The sequence below is a fragment of the Erinaceus europaeus genome, chromosome 21 (assembly GCF_950295315.1).
Source record: "Erinaceus europaeus chromosome 21, mEriEur2.1, whole genome shotgun sequence".
Taxonomy (NCBI): Eukaryota; Metazoa; Chordata; class Mammalia; order Eulipotyphla; family Erinaceidae; genus Erinaceus; species Erinaceus europaeus.
Genome location: NC_080182.1, coordinates 25,847,960 through 25,868,544, shown reverse-complemented (window position 1 = coordinate 25,868,544; position 20,585 = coordinate 25,847,960). Strand labels below are relative to the sequence as shown.

Here is a 20,585-nt window from a genome sequence, read left to right as displayed (position 1 = left end):
CAGCTTGTGAAGTGATTCCCCTGCAGGTGGGAGCCGGAGGGGGGTGGGGCTCAGACCAGGATCTTTATGCCAATCCGTGCGTACGCTTTGAGCCACCTGCACTTAACCAGCTGCGCTACTGCCCGACTCCCCCTTAACAACTTCTTAAAAGTCTTATTTATAGGATTTTTTTTAAGAAGGTGTTGTCTTTCTCCTCCTCTCTGCATTCATCTCTCCTTATCCAGTCAATCTGATTCCCTAGGCACCACAGGCTCAAGTCACTAAGTCAGTGAGAGATACGGTTCAACTCATGGTCATGAGGCCTAAGGAAAGACAGGAGCTTCAGGTAATGGTCCACAGAGAACTCTAGGCAGTAGTTAGCAAGAGTTCCTTTTGTTTGTTTTAGGTTACCCAACCCCCCCCCAAAAAAAAAAACAAAAAAGAAAACCTCTTTTCAACAGTGCTGGGAAGCCCCATTTTAATCCTTGACTTTCTGCTCCAAATCTAACTAACTCCTCTGGTAACAGAATGCTTCCTGTCATTTTCAAACAGTTGAAAGAGAAAATAAAGCACTAGTGTCTACCCAAAGGTATCTACAAGCCTTAGACATATATGTATGTAATCTGAACTTTAATATCATGAGAATGAAGCAGGGGCAGGAAGATGTAGTAGTTTCACTTGCCCTGGTCAGTCCTTCAAATGATCCAGGTCGCTAGTATTCAGCTCTGGGGAAGCAAGAAAGATTCATCTCAAGCAACAAAAGCCAGGCAGGCAGGCAGGCAGGCAGACAGACAAGGCAGTCAGGATACTTTATGATAAGGATAGTGAGGCTCTGCCTAGAATTACCAGAAGGCAGGGCTATCATCAACTGGAAAGATCTTGCATGTGTGCACAGGATAAGGAAGTGTCAAACCTACGGACCTTGGGCTCAGAACAAACTCAATCCTCCTCTCCCATAGTCAGCCTTTTCTTTCTAGCTTATCTAACTTAAGATGATTCCTTCAAGTTCTATCCAAGGTAAGGTGAAAAAAGGTGAATTCATCATTCTTAATTGCTGAGAATATTCCATTGTGTATACAGACCACAACTTGCTCAGCCTCTCATCTGCTACTGGACACCTAGGTTGCTTCCAGGTTTTGGCTATTATAAATTGTGCTGCTATGAACATAGGTATACACTGGTCTCCTTGGATGGGCGTGTTTGTTTTCTTAGGATGTATCTCCAGGAGAGGAATTGCCAGGTCATAGGGTAGATCCACTTCTAGCCTTCTGAGAGTTCTCCAGACTTCTACCCACAAAGGCTGAAGCAATTTATATTACCACCAGCAGTGCTAGTGGGTTCCTTACCCCTGCAATTTCTCCACCATTTGTTGTTACTATCCTTTCTGATGTATGATATTCTCACAGGAGTGAAGTGGTATTTAATTGGTATCTTTATTTGTATTTCTCTAATAATCAATGACTTGGAGCATTTTCTCATATGTCTGTTGGCCTTTTGGAACTCTTCTTTGGTGAATATTCTATTCATATCTTTTCTCCATTTTTGGATGGGGTCACTTGTTTTTTTGTTGCTGAGTTTGGTGAGCAGAAAAATTATCTCTTAAGTTAAACCTATGAAGCATAGGATCTTCAGGAATGAGAAGACATAAGAGATAACTTATAAGACATAGTTTATTGTAAAAATGTACTCAAATCATCCTTTTCAGGAAGGATTAGCTTGTAAAGACATATTTAATTAAAATATTTTAAAGCAAACTAGACAGAACAAACTTTCTTTGAAAGCAACAGTACAGGGAGTCGGGCAGTAGTGCAGAGGGTTAAGCGCACGTTGCACAAAGCGCAAGGAACAGCTTAAGGATCCCAATTCGAGCCCCCGGCTCCCCACCTGCAGGGAAATCACTTCACGGGCGGTGAAGCAGGTCTGCAGGTGTCTATCTTTCTCTCCTCTCTGTCTTTCCCTCCTCTCTCCATTTCTCTCTGTCCTATCCAACAACGACAACAATAGTAGCTACAACAATAAAAAAAAAGGGCAACAAAAGGGAATAAACAAATAAATATTTTTTAAAAAAAGCAACAGTACTGGGAGTCAGGCGGTAGCATAGTGGGTTAAGCACACGTGGCGCAAAGCACAAGGACCAACATAAGGATCCCGGTTTGAGCCCCCAGCTCCCCACCTACAGGGGAGTTGCTTCACAAGTGGTGAAGCAGGTCTACAGGTGTCTATCTTTCTCTCAGCCTCTCTTGTCTTCCCTTCCTCTCTCCATTTCTCTGTCCTATCTAACAATGACGACACCAATAATAATAACTGCAACAACATAAAAAAACAATAAGGGCAACAAAAGGGAAAACAAATAATTTTTTTAATTAGGAAAAAAAAAAAAGGCAACAGTACCAGGGCCAGGTAGAGTGGTGCACCTGGTTAAGTACACATATGATAATACAATGCACAAGGAGCCAGGTTCAGGCCCTGCTCCCCAACTGTAGGGGGTGCTTCATTAGTCGTAAAACACTTCCGCAGGTGTCTTTCTCTCCTCTTTCCCCCTTTCCTCTCAAATTCTCTGTCTCTATCAAAATAAGATATTTTAAAAATATTTTTAAAAAGGCAATTTTTTAAAAAAACAGCAGGACCAATTTAAACAAACTGTCTTAAAAAAGTAAGCAAATAATCTTTAACTTAAAAACTACAGCAGTTATCACTGGGAAGGGCTGGGAGAAGATATAGGTGGCAGGTGTGATGTTAGGTAGATTTCACACCTGGAAGTGTGAAGCTATGCCTGGAAATAAATTTAAGCAATAGTACTGACTGACAAATCACTCTCAGGGTTTCAAAGACACTGTGTGAACCAATATAGGACAATAACAGCCGATAACATACTGAGTATAGGAGTGATGCCAGTAACACTGGCTGCAAAAACAGTACTACACAGTACTGCAGAACTTAGCATACGTGCTGAATTCAATTCTATTACATTTGAAATCATAAAGTTAAAGAAAAGTAATACTGCAAAAACTGCAAAAGAAACTAAGACCCAAAAGAAAGGGCACATATACTTTTATCCAGCTTTGTCAGACCAGCACAGTATATATAAAAGGACCAAGTAGTAGAAAAGGAGAAGATCTTTGTGCAAAATGCGTATGTGCAAAGCTCACTATAGTCCCATGTGTACTGAGGCTCTAATCCCCAATGAGATCTTAACGGGGAGCCTCTGGGAGGCAATCAGTTAGATGAGGTCATGAGGGTAGAATCCGCAGCTCAGAACTGAGGGTTAGGGAGGGAGCACTATACTGCTGTCTGTCACTAATCCTTTTCCTAGCCTGGAGTTGGATCATGGGGGGCTCACTGACTTAGGGAGTATCCCCATTTCTGTATCTATATCACACTCCACAAAAGGAAGAAATAAAAAATTAAAAGAAAATCATCGAAACTACAAGTTACATTACTTCTAATTTCAACCCACTATTTTGAAAATAAAGAACTTTCCCCACACATCAATTTGTTATAAAATTATTTCTTTATAAAAAAATTTACAAAAATTCAAAAGTATATATCCTATCAAATGAAGACTCACAAAGGTGATATACTACAAAATTATGAGTAGTGCTTGTAGAGAATAACTGTTTCTAATAGAAATAAAACCTATACCTACAGACTACTGGCGACCAACATCATTAAATATATATGGCCCATCAAAATAACTTCCCATTTTGGTAACCCCTTTAGTGATACATTTTAGACTAATAAACTTTTTGTGAAAGGCTTATTCAAGAAGAAATTCCAAACATACTTCTTTGTTGGGTGTATCTTCATCAAGTTGCTCTGTGAAGGAAGATGTCCTGCTCCTGATTCTTGTTGGCGTTGAACTGGAAGAAGCCTAAATGAAGAATTTGTTTTAGTAATTATTAATTTTTTAATATATTTATTTACTTATTCCCTTTTGTTGCCCTTGTTGTTTTATTGTTGTCGTTATTATTGTTGTTGTTATTGCTGTCATCATTGTTGGATAGGACAGAGAGAAATAGAGAGAGGAAGGAAGGATAGAGAGGAGGAGAGAAAGACAGACACCCGCAGACCTGCTTCACCGCCTGTGAAGCGACTCCCCTGCAGGTGGGGAGCCGGGGGCTCGAACCGGGATCCTTATGCTGGTCCTTGCGCTTTGCAGCATGTGCACTTCACCCCTGACTCCCCTAAATGAAGAAATTAAGCAGATCAGGGATACCACATCCATTAGTGCACTTTATACTGAGTAGCCATTCTCTTACTCCATGCCTGAAGAACTCAGTAGAAGAAGAAACACAAGTACAAGAGGAACAGGAAGGGATAAACAGAATGTAATCAGCGGGAGGGTATGGGTGTGAGTCATAAGTTTGGAGGTGGGAACTATGCCCCTGTAATCTTACAGTCTTGTAAACCATTATTAAGCCAGTGATAAAAATATCTCTTTCTTTCTTATTAATACTTTTATTTATTTACTTTGGCTAGAGATAGAAACGGAGATGGAAGGAGAAGACAGGGGGAGAAAAAGAGAGATAACTGCTGCAATGCTTCACCTCTCATGAAGCTCCCTTTAGCAAGTAGGACCAGGGGCTTGAACCCAGGTCCTTACACACTGTAATGTGTACATTCGGCCAGGTGCCCCAGAAATAGGGAATGACTTTTGATGTAACCAACTAGAAGACCCAGCCATCTTTTGGGTCCTCGGTGTGACTTTGCTCCCAGCTCCAGCTATCTGTCCTCTTTGCTAAACGGGTTTTTTCAGAGCTATGTGCCTTCACAGGTGAGATAAGGTTGTGGCAGTAACATAAGATGATGATATTAAAACTGAAACTAGGTAGAGATGGTATGAGAGTGCTCTGTGCTATCTTTGCAACTTTTTTACAAATCAAAATTATTCCAAAATATAAAGTTCACTGGAAAAAAATAATCATGCAACTGGCAATTCAATCTTCAAGGTGCCTTATGTTGTAACATGCAGTAGTATAAAGTGCATATGTAAAGATCTCTCTAGTAAAGGGCCTTGCTTTGAACATACCTTGTATACCACAGGTAGGTATCAAGATATCAATTCAATTAGTTCTATAAATAGTAGTCTGTCTCTTATAATCAAGACAAAAGCCTTCACAAAAAACGGCCCAGAGCTAAGCTAGGAATTTGAGGTTTACTGCAAAATAACTAAAAGCAGCCATTAAGGTGTAAACTTTGCACCTTCCTTTATCCATAACAAAGCAGGTCTACACTTGTCTATACATATGAATTAAGTCTTGATGTTGGCCCTTTTGTATACTCTATACAGCTGTACATCAGTGAAAAACATTCAATAAATACCAGCTGAGTAAGTGAATAGAACCCCATCTGTCAAGCCAGCACATATACTGCTGTGGCTAAGCTAGGACAAAGAGGTCTAAGGGATGTGCTCACAGACTCTCTACACAGGCACACACTTAGTTTATAGTGAGTTCCCCTTTCAAATGCTGGCAGAAGTTAGATAAATGATAAGCTGGCCATTCATAAGAGGGGAGAAAAAAAATTATATCCCCTTACTTCATCCTTAAAATGTATTCAAGATTCAACTGTTTCTTTTTAAAAATATATTTATTTTATTTATTTATTCCCTTTTGTTGCCCTTGTTGCTTTATTGTTGTTGGATAGAACAGAGAGAAATGGAGAGAGGAGGGAAAGACAGAGAGTGGGGAGAGAAAGATGGACACCTGCAGACCTGCTTCACCACTTGTGAAGCGACTCCCATGCAGGTAGGGAGCCAGGGGCTCGAACTGGGATCCTTACTCCCATCCTTGTGCTTTGCACCACCTGTGCTTAATCTGATGTACTACAGCCCGACTCCCTCAACTGTTTCTTTTAAAAAGATGAAGTACAGAGAGTCGGGCTGTAGCGCAGTGGGTTAAGCGCAGGTGGCGCAAAGCACAAGGACCGGCAATAAGGATCCCGGTTCGAACCCCAGCTCCCCACCTGCAGGGGAGTCACTTCACAGGCGGTGAAGCAGGTCTGCAGGTGTCTATCTTTCTCTCCTCCTCTCTGTCTTCCCCTCCTCTCTCCATTTCTCTCTGTCCTATCCAACGACAACAACAACAATAACTACAACAATAAAACAACAAGGGCAACAAAAGGGAATAAATAAATATTTAAAAAAAATTTTTTAAAAAGATGAAGTACAAGAGTCTATTTCTATAATCTGAGTGGAAAACAAATTTTCATCCAAAATTAAAATCAAGAGGAACTTTAATTGAAAGGAGAGGGAAATCATCGACAACATATGAAGAAAATAATTTAATAATCCATTTTTTAAAGCTTTGTTTTTGTTTGTTTGTTTGCTTAGCTCTGGTCTATGGTGGTCAGGGATTAAACCTGGGACTGAGAGCCTCAGGTATAAATCTGTTATGTAAACCACTGTGTTATCTCCCTGACTCGATAACCTTTAAGATAGCTCCTTATAAATCTGTTAAATTAGAACTCAAAAAATTCACTAACCCAGTCTTTTTTTTTTTTTTTTCATCTAGAGCAGGTGATCTGAGTTCCACTGGTGAACACACCCACATGAGACGCTGAGTCATGACTGAGCTATATGAGAGAGGAGACGTGCAGAACTAAGGTTAGTCATGTGGCAAGTGCTCAGACAGAGAGCTTCAAGCAGCCCTGGGCTGAGCAGGGGAAGATGCACTGCTGGTGGCTAGGGAGTGGCAAATGCAGCCTTTTACTAGGGTAGCATTCCCCAGCTTAGAGAGGCTGGCTGGCCATAGTACTCAGCCCAGACTTTCCAGCACTCCTGGAAATTCTCTCAGTACTGAAGTCTTCAATAAATCCCTTTTCTGTTCGCCCAGCTAAACTAAGGACTGTCGCTAACAACTAAGAATTCCAACACACACTTACCTTCTAAAAGATGAAAAGAAAAAACAGCATGTGATACATTAGATAAGAAGTTACCTTAAGAGATGAGAGATCCCTTCCTAATCAAGGTAAAAAGGAAGAGTAAGGACTGAAGATATCAAACAAGAAAATGGTGGAATATAAAATAAAACGAGAGCTAATTAAAAGACTGTCTAATGGATCCATCATAATCCCACAATATTTACACTTAGAGAACAAAGGCAGAATGTACAGAGGGGTAAGAGTGGTGTTCTCAACAGCCAGCATAAAAATGAAGACCTCCGCGCAAAGCACAAGGACCGGCTTAAGGATCCCAGTCTGAGTCCCCGGTCCCCCACCTACAGAAGAGTCCCCCTCTCTGTCTTCCCCTGCTCTCTCCATTTCTCTATCCTAACAACGATGACATCAAAAACAACAACAACAACAACAATAAAAAAAAACAAGGACAACAAAAGGGAAAATAAATAAATAAAATATTTAAAAAATGAAGACCTCAGACCTACAAACAGAAACTACTACTTTTTTAGATGGACAGAGAGAGAGAGAGAGAGAGAGAGAGAGAGAGAGAATGAACATGAACATTTGGACTTGGGTACATAAGGTCCAGGGTTCATCCATGGTACCCCATGTGCCAGAGTGATGTCTGGCTTGCTCACTGTCCCCCCCACCTCAGAAATATGAATCTTTAAAAACACAAATACAGTCTTGATCTTATCCTTGTGGGAGCCTGAGCACGTATGCCAGTCACACCGTGGCTGACTTCTGACTTACAGGTTGTGAAATAATAACTGGGTTATTAGGCACTATGGCTGTAGCTATTTGTTATGCAATATCAGGGAGGTAATTACAGTTACTTTTATAAATAATAAGCCTTGAATGTCTTGCCTCCATACCATGACTTCTCATTATCCCTCATGATGACTCAAATATCATCAACTGTCTCCAAAGCTGTTTGCCTAAATTAATCCCAAACCTGCGCATACAGGAGTACTTATCTCTCAGCCAGGGTACAGAGATTTTATCTACCTTTCTGGATAAGAACAACACCCAGCATAGCACCTTAGCATGAGCTGTTAAATAAGTAATGACTCTGTAATTACAAATGCTTTCAAATACTGTCTCTCTTTTGATCCTCGCCTCCAATCTGAAAGGTAAGTAGGGTAGATGTTATCATCTCCAATTTCCTAAGGAGAAAATTGAAGTGCAGAATGCTTATGTGGCCTGCCAAGTTGCAAAGTGCAATATCTAGATTAGCACATAGGTCTTCTGATTCCCTCATCTACTTCCCCAGCATTTTTGTTTGTTTTGTATAAAACAGAGAGAAAAGGAAAGGAGAGAAATTGAGAGGGATGGCGAGATAGGGAGGGAAAGAGAAATTGCAGCCCTGCTTTACCACTTGTGAAGTTTTTCCCCTGTAGGTGGAGATAATGTGTGTGCTTAACGAGGTGTGGCACCCCTCCCCCAATATTCTTTAAATCACTGCTTCTCAAGGTTTACACACACACACACACACACACACACACACACACACACACACACACACAATACAACCCACAGAACCACTAGTAGCCAGAACTGAGCAGAGTTGGTCAGGTCAAAAACCAAACAAAATTACCAATTACAAATGATCAAACCTCACTGATATCTAAAGAAGTATACAGTTATCCAGGGGGGTTAGCCATTTGGGTTCTGTAAGTTTCTGAAATCAATTCATTTTAGTTTCAAATGGTAAAAGGAAAATATAATTTAACATTTTTAGACAGCTGTCACTCTAGTCAACATGCTAGTTATAATAAGTTGTATCTACTCATTGTAGCCTATTGATCTAGGAACAGAAAAACTATGTTATTCAAATTGTAGATAAAATTAATAAAAGAAAACTGAATATAATGGATATATTTTTAAATATTTCTTTCTTTTTTTTCCCCCCTGTCATCACTGGGGCTGCCACTCCAGGCTGTTTTTTTCCAAGTAAAAGACAAGAGACAGGCAGAAAGACACCACAGCACAGAAGCTTCCTTCAGCATGGTGGGGGCAGGCTTGAACCTGGAAACCCAGATCACAAACATGGCAAAGCCAAGTGCACTATCCAAGTGAGCTCTTGCCGAAGTATTCTTATGAATAATGTACATTAGCTGTCATGTATATAAAGTTGATGACACTAAACGCTGGCTGTTCAGAGGCCTTCTGTTCACTGTCACTAGGGTTATTGCTCATGTTCTATGTATGCGTGATTCCACCACTACTAGCAGACTTTTATTTTTTAGATAGAGGAGGAGGGACAAAGAGGTAGTGAGAGTTAACGAGGAAAAGAGACAAGGAGAGATATCACAGCACCATTCTACTATTCTACCATTACCTGTGCAGGTGAATCCACTGGTAGCCAGGGGTGCAAACCTGGGTACTTGCACATGACAAAGTGTACACTCTACCAGGTGAGCTATCTCTCAACCACTCAGAGACCTTCTAACTAACTCCCCTGTCCTCAAGTTATGATCTAAACAGCTGTGTAACAAATGCAACAACCCCCGGCTTGATTTTCTCCTTCCCACACCCAAGGACAATTCATCGTGGAAAGGACACAACCACAGAATCTTTCTCACCATGGCATCACTGAAAGTCTCTTCCAAATCAACTTTACATTCCAGCTCTACAGAAATGGCCAAAGAAATCTGGACTTGATTCTTCACATAGAGCTTTTTACTCTAATTACCAAAATCATTACCTTTTCATTGTGTCGTTTAAAATGTACTTTTCCAACAACAGATGAGTGGCTGAGCAAGTTGTGGTCTATATACACAATGGAATACTACTCAGCTGTAAAAAATGGTGACTTCACCGTTTTCAGCCGATCTTGGATGGACCTTGAAAAAAATCATGTTGAGTGAAATAAGTCAGAAACAGAAGGATGAATATGGGATGATCTCACTCTCAGGCAGAAGTTGAAAAACAAGATCAGAAAAGAAAATAAAAGTAGAACCTGAAATGAAATGAAATTGGCGTATTGCACCAAAGTAAAAGACTCTGGGGTGGGTGGGTGGGGAGAATACAGGTCCATGAAGGACAATAAATGACAATAAATAGTGGGGGTTGTATTTTTAAATGGAAAACTGGGGAATGTTATGCATGTACAAACTATTGTATTTACTGTTGAATGTAAAACATTAATTCCCCAATAAAGAAATAAATTAAAAAATAAATAAATAAATAAAAATAAAATAAAATGTACTTTTCACATCCTGACATTAAAAACTAGTGGTGCCAGAAATGAAATCCTGTTGTGTTGTAAATGTCTACTTCTCAAAAGCAGCACTTTAATAAGCTCCACTGATCCAAAAATAAGTTAAGGAAACTTCCAGGTAAACACGTCAGGTGAGCTATATGCTTCTTTTTCTTTCTACCTTCAAACAGTTAAGAAATTTCAACTGATTTCCAGAAGCTCTGATGGGGATGAAAAAATAACAAAAGCTGTGGACATGACAATCCCAGAGACCTACAGACGGAAGCTTCTGATGAAAGGGAAGTTTATTGTCACCACCAAGATTCTGGGAAATGTTAAGATGTAAAACAAGAGCCCTACTAGAAGACACAGAAGTGAAGAGACGAACAGGACCTAACACAGGACAGTTAAGAGATTTCCAAACATCTTACCCTATCTTATATGGATTCTGAAAGGTCAGAGGCTCCAAAATGGGCAAATTCTAGAACAGTGAGGTAAAAGTACAGGGCAAAGTGTGTGACCATGAAAATTCATAAGCAGCAGGGTTCAAACTGGTAGAGATATCAGGGCAAGGGTAGTCATAACTTCAGACACACAGTGAAAACTACAGGAGAGGCAGCAGTAACATATTCCAACAAGAAGGGGAAAAAAGCATCAAGGTTCAGAGGCTAGAACAGGTGATTACTGCTCTCATAATTGCTCTCGGAGATTAGTTAAGGGTTTCTGTAATAAACAAATACTTGAGGTCAACCTACTCCAACCCAAACATATCTCCAGACAAATGTAACTGCCTAATATGAGTAGCTCTGGTTTATGGTGGTATTGAGGATTGAACCTGGGACCTCAGAGTCTCAAGCATGAAAGCTATTTGCATAACTGTTATGCTGTCTCCCTAGCCCTACTCAAAGAGATTTAAGAAGCTCTAGTTTTCCACAGAACTCTGGTGGTGGGAATGGTGTAGAACTGTATCCCTATTATCTCATAATTTTGTAAATCACTAAAAAAGAAAGAAAAGGGACAGAGGAAATTATGAAACAAAAAAAAATACAACAACCAATAACGGAAATGATAATCTTTTTAAAAATCTGAGAAAAGAAGAGTTAGAAAGCTTTAAGCCTGTCTACAGGAAAGGGTGACAGCAGATACCCTAGTCCATTTGGCAAATGAATGCATAACACTGCTGTAATCCTTTTTTTCTTTTCTTAAAAAGAGTTTGATGACAGTCAAACAAAAATAATCAATGAATAAATAAAATACCTTCCAAGGAAACCAAATGCCATTTCTAATGACATAAAGGAAAACAAACAAACAAACTCTAAGTTTTCCATTAAACATACACAGTCTAGAGGCTGGAATGCTAGATTCATATCTGACTATACTGCTTACTAGGTGAGTACCACAGACAAGTTTATTTACCTCCCTCCACCTTAATTTCTTACCTAAAACTGGTAAATTGGGGATAATGCAAGTTGATACATTGTTTTATTTCTTATATTAATTTGGACAGTACAGTGCATCAAGAAAAAGATATACCCAGGGCTGGTCTATAAAGCATTAACCCCCTCAATTAAAAAACATATGTGTGTGTGTGTGTGTGTGTGTGTGTAGCAAATGTTGACTACTGCTATATTACTCATCAAAATTAATATGTGACTACCAGAATTAAGAAATATTTGAAAACTATGAACAGAAAGAAGGAATATATAAAAAGAAACTGGGTTATGCAGAGGATTTTCCCAGAAACATTAGTAAGAATTTTTTATTAGTGATTTAATAATAGCTTATGAGATTATAAAAGTCCAGGGGTATAGCTCCACACTGCACCAACCACCACAATCCTCTGCAGCCCTGCTCTACTCTACCACAGTTCTCACAAAGTCTTAGAAACAATTTGGTCACTTGTTTTGGCAAGTTCATGTTTCAATTACCTATGACTCCACATATGGATGAAACTATCTAGTAGTAGGAAGTTTTTGAAGGGAGGCTTTTTAAAAAAGGCAGAGGAATATAAAAATAAAAACAGAAAATGTTTTCATCATGAGAAAGAACAACAACAACAAAATTAAAGATCAGGTTAACTACCAATGAACAAAGAAAAAGCTTTCACCAAAATTAGCACGAAGCGGCTGAAGAGTGAGGATCAGAAGAGAGATGGCAAGAGCTATTTCATTTAGCTGGACCCCCTTCACCATGGCTGTGTCTCATGACATAGGTCAAACAGAATTAGCTTCATTCAAAGAGGAGGAGAAGGAGGAACCAGGACTTGTATTGTTCTCTGCTTTTAGAGTTGGAATTATTAACAATGCTCCTTTCTCTGTTTAAATATTTTTATTGTCTTTTATTTATTTATTGACAGAGACAGCCAGGAATTGAGAGTGAAGGGGGTGATAGAGAGGTAGAAAGAAAGAAACATGTCTGCAACACTGCTTCACCACTTCCAAAGCTTTCCTTCTACAGGTAGGGACCAGGGGATCGAACCCAGGTCCTTCCACATTGTAACATGTGCACTCAACCAACCAATTGCGCCACCAGCCAGCCCCCATTGCTCCTTTCTCTACAGTACTATTATACAGAAGAAATCTATTTGAAATAGCTTATCATACAGGTGCAAGGTCCCAGTGCCAGCAGAAAAACAAACACTAGAAATATCACTGTCCCACAGTTTAAGCCCTGGTACCACCTGAGAAGGGCTGTGGCACTCGATGAAGCTTTACCTTTCTCTCACTAAATCAAAAACTGGCCCAAATCAGTGAGATCACACATGCAAATAAAGGAATGAATGACTGAATGAGTCTCAGGCACAAGGATCCTTTGCATGTCCATTATGCTATCTCCTCAGCCCTGGGAATTCCACATTTTTTAACTTTATTTTAAATTAGTAATTTAGGCCTCAAGTTATCATCAGAGTTGAAACAAAAAATGATTACTTAAAATATTTGCCAGGGAGAAATCAAGTAATATCTTAAGAGCAAACAAAGCAGAAAGGCATTTATCAAAAGACGGTCTTATTATATGATCTCAAATCTTAAAGACCTATATACTCTTATCACTACTGCTACTGCTAAAAAAAAAAAAAGTCTTCCAAATGTTATGCCATTGTTCACTTATCCCAAAGCTATCTATGCCTGACAACTCAACTTTACCTGAAATAATCTCTCAGGGAATTCCATCTATGGAAAAAACGCTGAGAACCAGAATGCACACAAAGACCTCGAAGAATTCAAAACAAACGCCTCAGATGTGCTGTTACTACACTTAAATGCAGAATCAAATCCCTCACGTATATGTCCATACTTAACATAAAGTTTTAGACTATATGTCTTGATTGTAAACCTACAACAGTTCAAAAATGGAGAAGAATGACAGGTAGGAAGGAAAATTAGAGTATCAATACAAAAAGAAACCAAGAACAAACAGAAAAATCCTCTTGACAGGTAAAATGGAACTTTCAAACTCCTTAGCACTCTCGAAATGATGCCATTGAACACAAAATAAGTTTCACCAAGAAATGAATCTTTGCTTAAGGAAACAGTGACACAAATCACCTGCCCCAAGAATACTATAAGCAAGGAAGGTTTTTGCTTTGTTTTTAATCACACAGAGTTTTGGATAAAACTCAATGAAAACAGTAATACAGAACTTCTCATCCTAAAGCGTTTGGAACACTTGATCAGAGGAGAACAGAACAGAAACTGTGATTGATCAAAAACATACTTTTGAATTCTGGATAAATATTACCAAGGATTGTCTTTTTAAAACGTTTTTTATACACAGTTATTTTAGATGAGACAAAACATATTCAAGGTGGTATGGCCATAGACTAGACAGAGAGTTATTTTATTTGATAGAGGTGCACAGTCTCCAAAGGCCTCAACCTGTAGGAATTGGAAATTCAAATTTTCCAGAACTGGGGCAGGTGGTGGTGGACTCTGCATTCCATAAAGCAGCCATGGCACAGTACACAAGGACAGGAGTTCAAGCCCCTGATCCCTACCTGCAGGGAGGAAGTTTCATGAGCAGTGAAGCAGTGCTGCAGGTGTCTCCTGCTCTCTCCCTATCTCCCCTCCTCTCTTGATTTCTGTCTCTATCCAATAATATATAAAAAATGATTTTTTAAAAGTTGGTCAGATTTTGGGACCGAGCAATGGTGAACCTGGTTAAGTGCACATGCACAAGGGCCTGGGTTCAAACACCCCCCCCCCCCCCACAGGAGGAAAGCTTGAAGCAAGTCTGTCTTTCTATCTCCCTTCCCTCTCAATTTCTCTCGGTCCTATCAAGTTAAATAAAGTTAATTTTAAAAATTAATGAGGGGATTCGGGCAATAGCACAGCGGTTAAGCGCAGGTGGTACAAAGCACAAGGACCGCTGTAAGGATCCAGATTCGAGCCCCCGGCTCCCCACCTGCAGGGGAGTCACTTTACAGGCGGTGAAGCAGGTCTGCAGGTGTCTGTCTTTCTCTCCCCTTCTCTGTCTTCCCTTCCTCTCTCCATTTCACTCTGTCCTATCCAACAACGATGACATCAATAACAACAATAAAACATGGACAACAAAAGGGAATAAATAAATGAATATTAATAAATAAAATTAATGAGTCAAATTTTTCAGTATTTCGAGAAGAAACCCTAAATTATGACAGATTTATCTATTTCAATCTGTTACAGCTCAGAAAAGCTGGAAAGAAATTGAACCAGACTCGACCCAAGCGCTCGGGTTACCATGCTCATGGACCCACATTTGAAACACCCACTCCCGCTCCCCAATTGCAGGGAAGAAGCTTCACAAGTGGTGAAGCAGAGCTGCAGAAGCCTCTCTCTCTTTAAAATATATATATATTTTTTAATTGCATTTATTATTGGATAAAGACAGAGGAACTGAGAGGGGAGGGGAGATACAAAGGGAAAGAGACAGACACCTGCAGCCCTGCTTCACCACCTGTGAAGCTTTCCCCCCAGCTGGTGGGGACCAGGGTCTTGAACCCAGGTCCTTGCTCACTGTAACATGTGCACTTAAACCGGCATGCCACTGCCTGGCCTGCTCCTCTCTCTCTTTCTCTCCCCCCCCACCATCACTCTCAATTTTTCTCTGTACTATCAAATAATAAAAAATAGGGAAGAGAAAGGGGAGGGGAAGAAGGGGGGGCTGGTGCTAGCCAGCCAAACTGCAGTGCTGGGAGGCTGCTCTTTCAAATCAGCACTAACAACACGGCCGCCCTCCCCCCGCAGCCCCCCCCCCCCCCGAGTTCCTGGAAACTGTCATTTCCTGAAGCAAAAAGCTTCTCTAGGGCTGGGGAAATCCATCGAGCAGCCGCCTGGAGGAGAAGCGGCGGGGTTGCGGGCCGGCCGGGATCCGCCAGGCTAAGCAGGGAGCAGAGCAACCACCTCGTGGCCCCAGGCTGGGCCGCTGGGCGCCCGCCACGCGCCGCCTCCTCTCCGCGCTCCGCCCGCGGGACTCGACTCCCGGCCCGGAGCCCGGAATCAGGAGACCCGTCCCGGGCCGGCTGGTCCTACGGGGCCCCGGAGCCCTCGGGACTCTCCGATGGCGGGGGTGGGGGGTGTGAATTCGGCCAAGGATCACATAACCCCGGGAGCCCGGGTTTTCTCATCCCGTCCTCCAGCCTCGACTGAGATCTTCAATATGGGTCAAAACAAAACAAAACAAAAAGAAAGAAAAAGAAAAAGAGGAAAGAAGGACATTTCGAAGTAGTAACAGGTGTACACGTGACTTAGGAAGAGAAAACAGGGTCAAGATCAAAAAAGAGGGGGAGGCAAATATATCTAAACACAGACAGAGTCGTAGAATAATAGCCAGCCCACGTCTGTGGCCTCGGGAGAGCAACCGCAGTCTGGGGGTGGGGGATGGGGACACAGAACTCACTGGTGGTGGGAAAGGTGTGCACTTACAGCCCTCCCATCCTTAGATTCTGTGAATCAATATGAAGTCACTAATAAAAACAAACAAATAAAAACCGTGCCAGGTCTGAGAGACTCTCACGCCAGGGTGGGCCATGAGGGGGTGAATACTTAGCCGAGGTCAGGTGTCACCAAGGGACTGGCCCGCCCACCTCCACCACCACCCAACTCTGCAGAAACGAGGGGTTGTCGTTATCATCATCATCATCATTATTATTTCGGGGAGGGGTGCGAAAGCCGGACCACGAGGACCCGGACCACCCTGCGCACACCCCCCGGCCGGGGTTTGGAGAGGAAGGCTGAGGTCAGAGGTCAAGGGTCACGGAAGGACCACCTCCCCCTCCCCGCCCTCGGGCTCCGTCAGAGGTTGTCGGGCGGGCCGGCAGAGGCGGCCATTCGCACCTGAGTAGAGGCCAGCGCCTGCTGGAGCTGCTGCTGCTCCTCGCTGATCTTCTGCTTCAGTTTCTTGAACATGGCGCAGCGCGGGGGGGTCTGGAGTCTGAACGAGACCAAAGGGGGCTCCCGGACCCCGGGGAGACCCAGTCGCGGCGGCAACGGTGGCTCCTCTACACCAGGGACCTCGGGGGCCGGGCCTCGCCGCCGCCTCCTTGAGCTCGTGGGAGGATCAGGACACGCGTCCGGCGGGTGTCGGCGTCGCCGCCGCCGCGTCTCTTTCTTCTGGGTGCCACTGGCTGGCCTCGGCCCCCCATCCAGCCACGGCGGCGGCGACAACGGCAGCAGGTGAACCGTGGGCCCAGGGCGCCTGCGCGGCCGACGTGGAGCTCGCCGAGGGTGACCTACGGTGCGCCGTAGGGGACAAGCGCCACTGGGGCTGGCACATGCGCGTTCCGATTGTCCAGTCCGGGCGCGGGAGCGTGAAGGTGGGCGAGGGGCTCCGGGCCGCGAGCCGAGGTGTCAGAGCTGATCGCAGCGCTCGGCCAACTCGCAGCCTTCGGCTCTGCGACATCAGGCGGGGATCGCGCCGCTGCAGATGAGGACGGCTAGACTGACAGCTGCACAGCTAAAAGCCAGGGCTGTGCTTGTCCCCACGTGGGAGAAGGTCAATCCAAGGAAGCTGCCCTGGATTCAGTGTCCATTCCTACTGTTCCTACTGCTCCCTCAGAGGGGCCCTATTCCCTGAACTTTTCAAGGGGCCGAGAAGTGTCAGACAGTGACAGCCCCATCTCAAACCGAACACCCAGTATCCAAATGTTTTTATTTTTCAAATCTAAATTACGAAAAGTCAGTCGTTTGGACATCTGACTCTCCTTTTTTATTTTGCAGAAAGTGCATATTTGCACACACTGATTGAAAAGACTGTTGTGGGGCCCTGGTGGTGCGCACATGTTACAGTGTGCAAGGTCCCAGGTTCATCTTCCTCTTCCCTCTCAAATTCTGGCTGTCTCTATCCAATAAATAAATCAAGATAATAAGAAAAAAATTAAAATAAAAAATAGATAAATTTAAAATAATTAAAAGACTGTTGTTTGTCATTTCAGGTGCCAGACCAAGAGAATGTTAAAAGAATTCACAGCCTAGTGGGTTACACGAATTCCTATTGGAAAAAATAAATCCTAAATTACCCCCATTTACCCCAGCACCTGTTATCATCCTAAGAGAGTTGATTGTTTATGTGCCAAACACACCCAACATCCTTAGTTTTGAGCCCTTAAATCCATCTCAGCCACTTAGTTTTCTGTGCCTGCAACAACTTGCTTCTGACTGCCTGAAATACCAGAACTGACAGAGAAATAGGCTGGGCTTCACATTTTAGCAAAATTTATTTACAAGCAATTATAGGACAAGTTGTTCTCTGAGAGTCCATAGACTAAATTGATTAGACCCGGAATAAGGGGTTGATCCGCATTCTGCATTAACACCTGGGATAAATTCTCTCTTAATTCATGGTAAACACTTTTATCATCACCAAGCGAACTCCATTCTCTTCTCTTCTTGTAGAAGTCTGTATAACAATAGAAGCGGGGAAGCAATTACAGAAGCCAGACCTTCTACCTTCTGCAACCCACAATGACCCTGGGTCCATGCTCCCAGAGGGCTAGAGAATGGGAAAGCTATCAGGGGAGGGGGTGGGAAATGGAGATTGGGTGGTGGGAATTGTGTGGAATTGTACCCCTCCTACCCTATGGTTTTGTTAATTAATCCTTTCTTAAATAAAAAATATAAAAAATTAAAAAAAAAAACAATAGAAGTTCATTAGACCTTTAGCTGCTCCCAGACTTCAGATGACCACTTGGAATCCCAACATTCATGTAATAAATCAGAAGTTGTCCGTTGTATATTTATACGTGTGTGTGTACAAGTACATATATGTATATAGCTCATAGAAGCAAGGCAGAATAATAAACAGAAAATTAAGAAGAGATATAACTATGTCACTCAGAGAAAGAAAATGAAGAGGGTAAACTAAAGGAGGATAGTCCTGATCAAACAAACAAACAAACAAATAAATATATATATATGGAATATGGATGGGGTGGAAACCCCACCCATCATATGTAGCCACAATTTTGTTGAAATATCAAGGTCTCATTTGGCCTCAGGCCTCTGAAAATTAAGTTTCCACTGTCCTTAACTCTTCGGTCACTTCTGGGTATCACAACTGTAGGACAAATGACCTAAAGGTATGGGCCATTTCTTGAAGTTCTGTAATAATCTAGCTGGAGAATTTCCCTGTTGCTATTTTCCATGCTTCTTTCTTCCTTTCTTTCTTTCTTTTTTTTTTTCTTTTTAATTTTTTTTTTTATTTTGCCATCAGGGTTGCCACAGGGGTTCAGCACAGCACTATGAATCCACTTCTTCTGACAGCCATCTGTTCCCCCCCTTCTGTTTTATTTTATATGGCAGAGAGAAATTGAGGATAGGAGAGCTAGAGATGGAGAGAGAAACTGATACCTGCAGACTTGCTTCACTACTGTGAATTGTGCCCTTTCACCCAGGTAGAGAGCAGGGACACCAACAAGGGTCTTTACCATCATAACCATGAGAGAATGGAACTTAAATCCACAGCCTCCATGCTAGTCATCTGAACTCATACTCTAACCAGCTATTCAAAAACTAATATCAGTGCTAAGTGAAAAGACTTTGTGAGATGGGTTGTTGAAGGGGCTGGTTGGTGGCACACAGGCTTGAGCACATACTTTACAGTGCACAGTGACCCACATTCAAGCAACAGACACATACACGCACACACACACACACACGCACACGCACACGCACACACACACCAGTGGGGGGAACCTTCATAAGCAGTGAAACTGAGCTGCAGTTGTCTTTTTTTTTTAATATTTATTTTACAGAGACAGCCAGAAATTGAGAGGGAAAGGGATGATGGAGAGGAAGAGAGATGGGGAGACACTTGGAACATGACTTCACCACTCACAAAGCTTTCCCCCTGCAGGTGAGGACCTGGAGTTCAAACCTGGGTCCTTGCACATTGCAACATGTGCTCTCAACTAGGTGCGCTACCACCAGGCCCCCAGGTATCTCTATCTTACCCCTTTCTTCTCAGTTTCTCTCTGTCTCTATCCCATAAATAATAAATACATTTAAAAAATGTTTAAGTGGGCTGCAGCAAATTGTAATGATCAGAGATCTCGTGAGTGTATTTCTCTAGTGGAACTATTATGTCTTTACAACACAAAGAACCACTCTTCCTAATTATAGAACTAACCTAATTTCATTTTTTCATCTCTTATAATAGCAAATACCATTCCCACCTTATTTCATGACATTTTCAGAATAATATTATCTCTATAGACTGCTTCAGAAAATAATACTATGTATTACCAAATACCTTCAAAACTTAGATTTTTTTTTCTTTTGCTAACTTGTTTCTTTTCTTTCTTTTTTTTTTCTTTGTGTATGATATTAATAGTGGGCTACAAGATTTTAAGATTACAGATCACCAAAGTTCTGTGTCCCCATATTCCCATTTCCCAGAGATACCATGGTTCTCAACGCCCTAGAAACAAGTTTGTTTCAAACCTTAGATTTAAAAACTATAGTATGCCAGGAAAGTTTCTTGCCAAAACAACCAATTTTAATTGAAATCTTTAACCCTAGTGTCCTCCTTTCTCACCACAAGTGCCTTTTTTTTGTCCTTTGTTACATCTATATACAACACATTTTCTTTTTTTTTTTTATATTTATTTATTTTCCCTTTTGTTGCCCTTGTTTTTTTTTTTTTTACTGTATTATTGTTGTTGTTAATGATGTCATCATTGTTGGATAAGACAGAGAGAAATGGAGAGTGGAGAGGAAGACAGAGGGAGAGTGACAGATAGACACCTACAGACCTACTTCACCGTTTGTGAAGGGACTCCCCTGAAGGTGCGGAGCCTGGGCTCGAACTGGGATTCTTACACCGGTCCTTGCACTTTGCGCCACCTGTGCTTAACCCGCTGTGCTACCGCCCAACTCCCCTACAACACATTTTCTTAACCCTTGTCAAGAACTGTGATACCTGCTGTCCATTGGCATATAGCATAGGAGCTAAGAACATGGTCTTTGATGTCACCAGATTTTGGTTCAACTATAAGCCAAATATATATATATATATATATATACCTGTGACCTCT

General features: G+C 41.8%; 1 protein-coding gene across 15 annotated transcripts in view; it reads right to left on the bottom strand.

The window, feature by feature from the left end:
* Window positions 1-16,730, bottom strand: part of GOLGA4 (golgin A4) — a 98,407-nt gene extending 81,677 nt beyond the window's left edge. For 7 of the 15 annotated variants that reach the window (XR_009547068.1, XR_009547069.1, XM_060180598.1 and 4 more), the window contains exons 1-2: window positions 16,390-16,730; window positions 3,764-3,850 (exon numbers count right to left, since the gene is read on the bottom strand). Coding sequence is in view for 11 of the 15 variants with exons in the window: in XM_060180598.1 (XP_060036581.1) it covers window positions 3,764-3,850; window positions 16,390-16,461 (159 nt within the window). In the remaining 4 variants the exon portion in view is untranslated. The remainder of the gene's footprint in view (window positions 1-3,763; window positions 3,851-16,389) is intronic. The other 8 variants (XR_009547070.1, XR_009547071.1, XM_060180603.1 and 5 more) reach the window with 2 other exon arrangements.
* Between the last annotated feature and the right edge of the window lie 3,855 nt (window positions 16,731-20,585).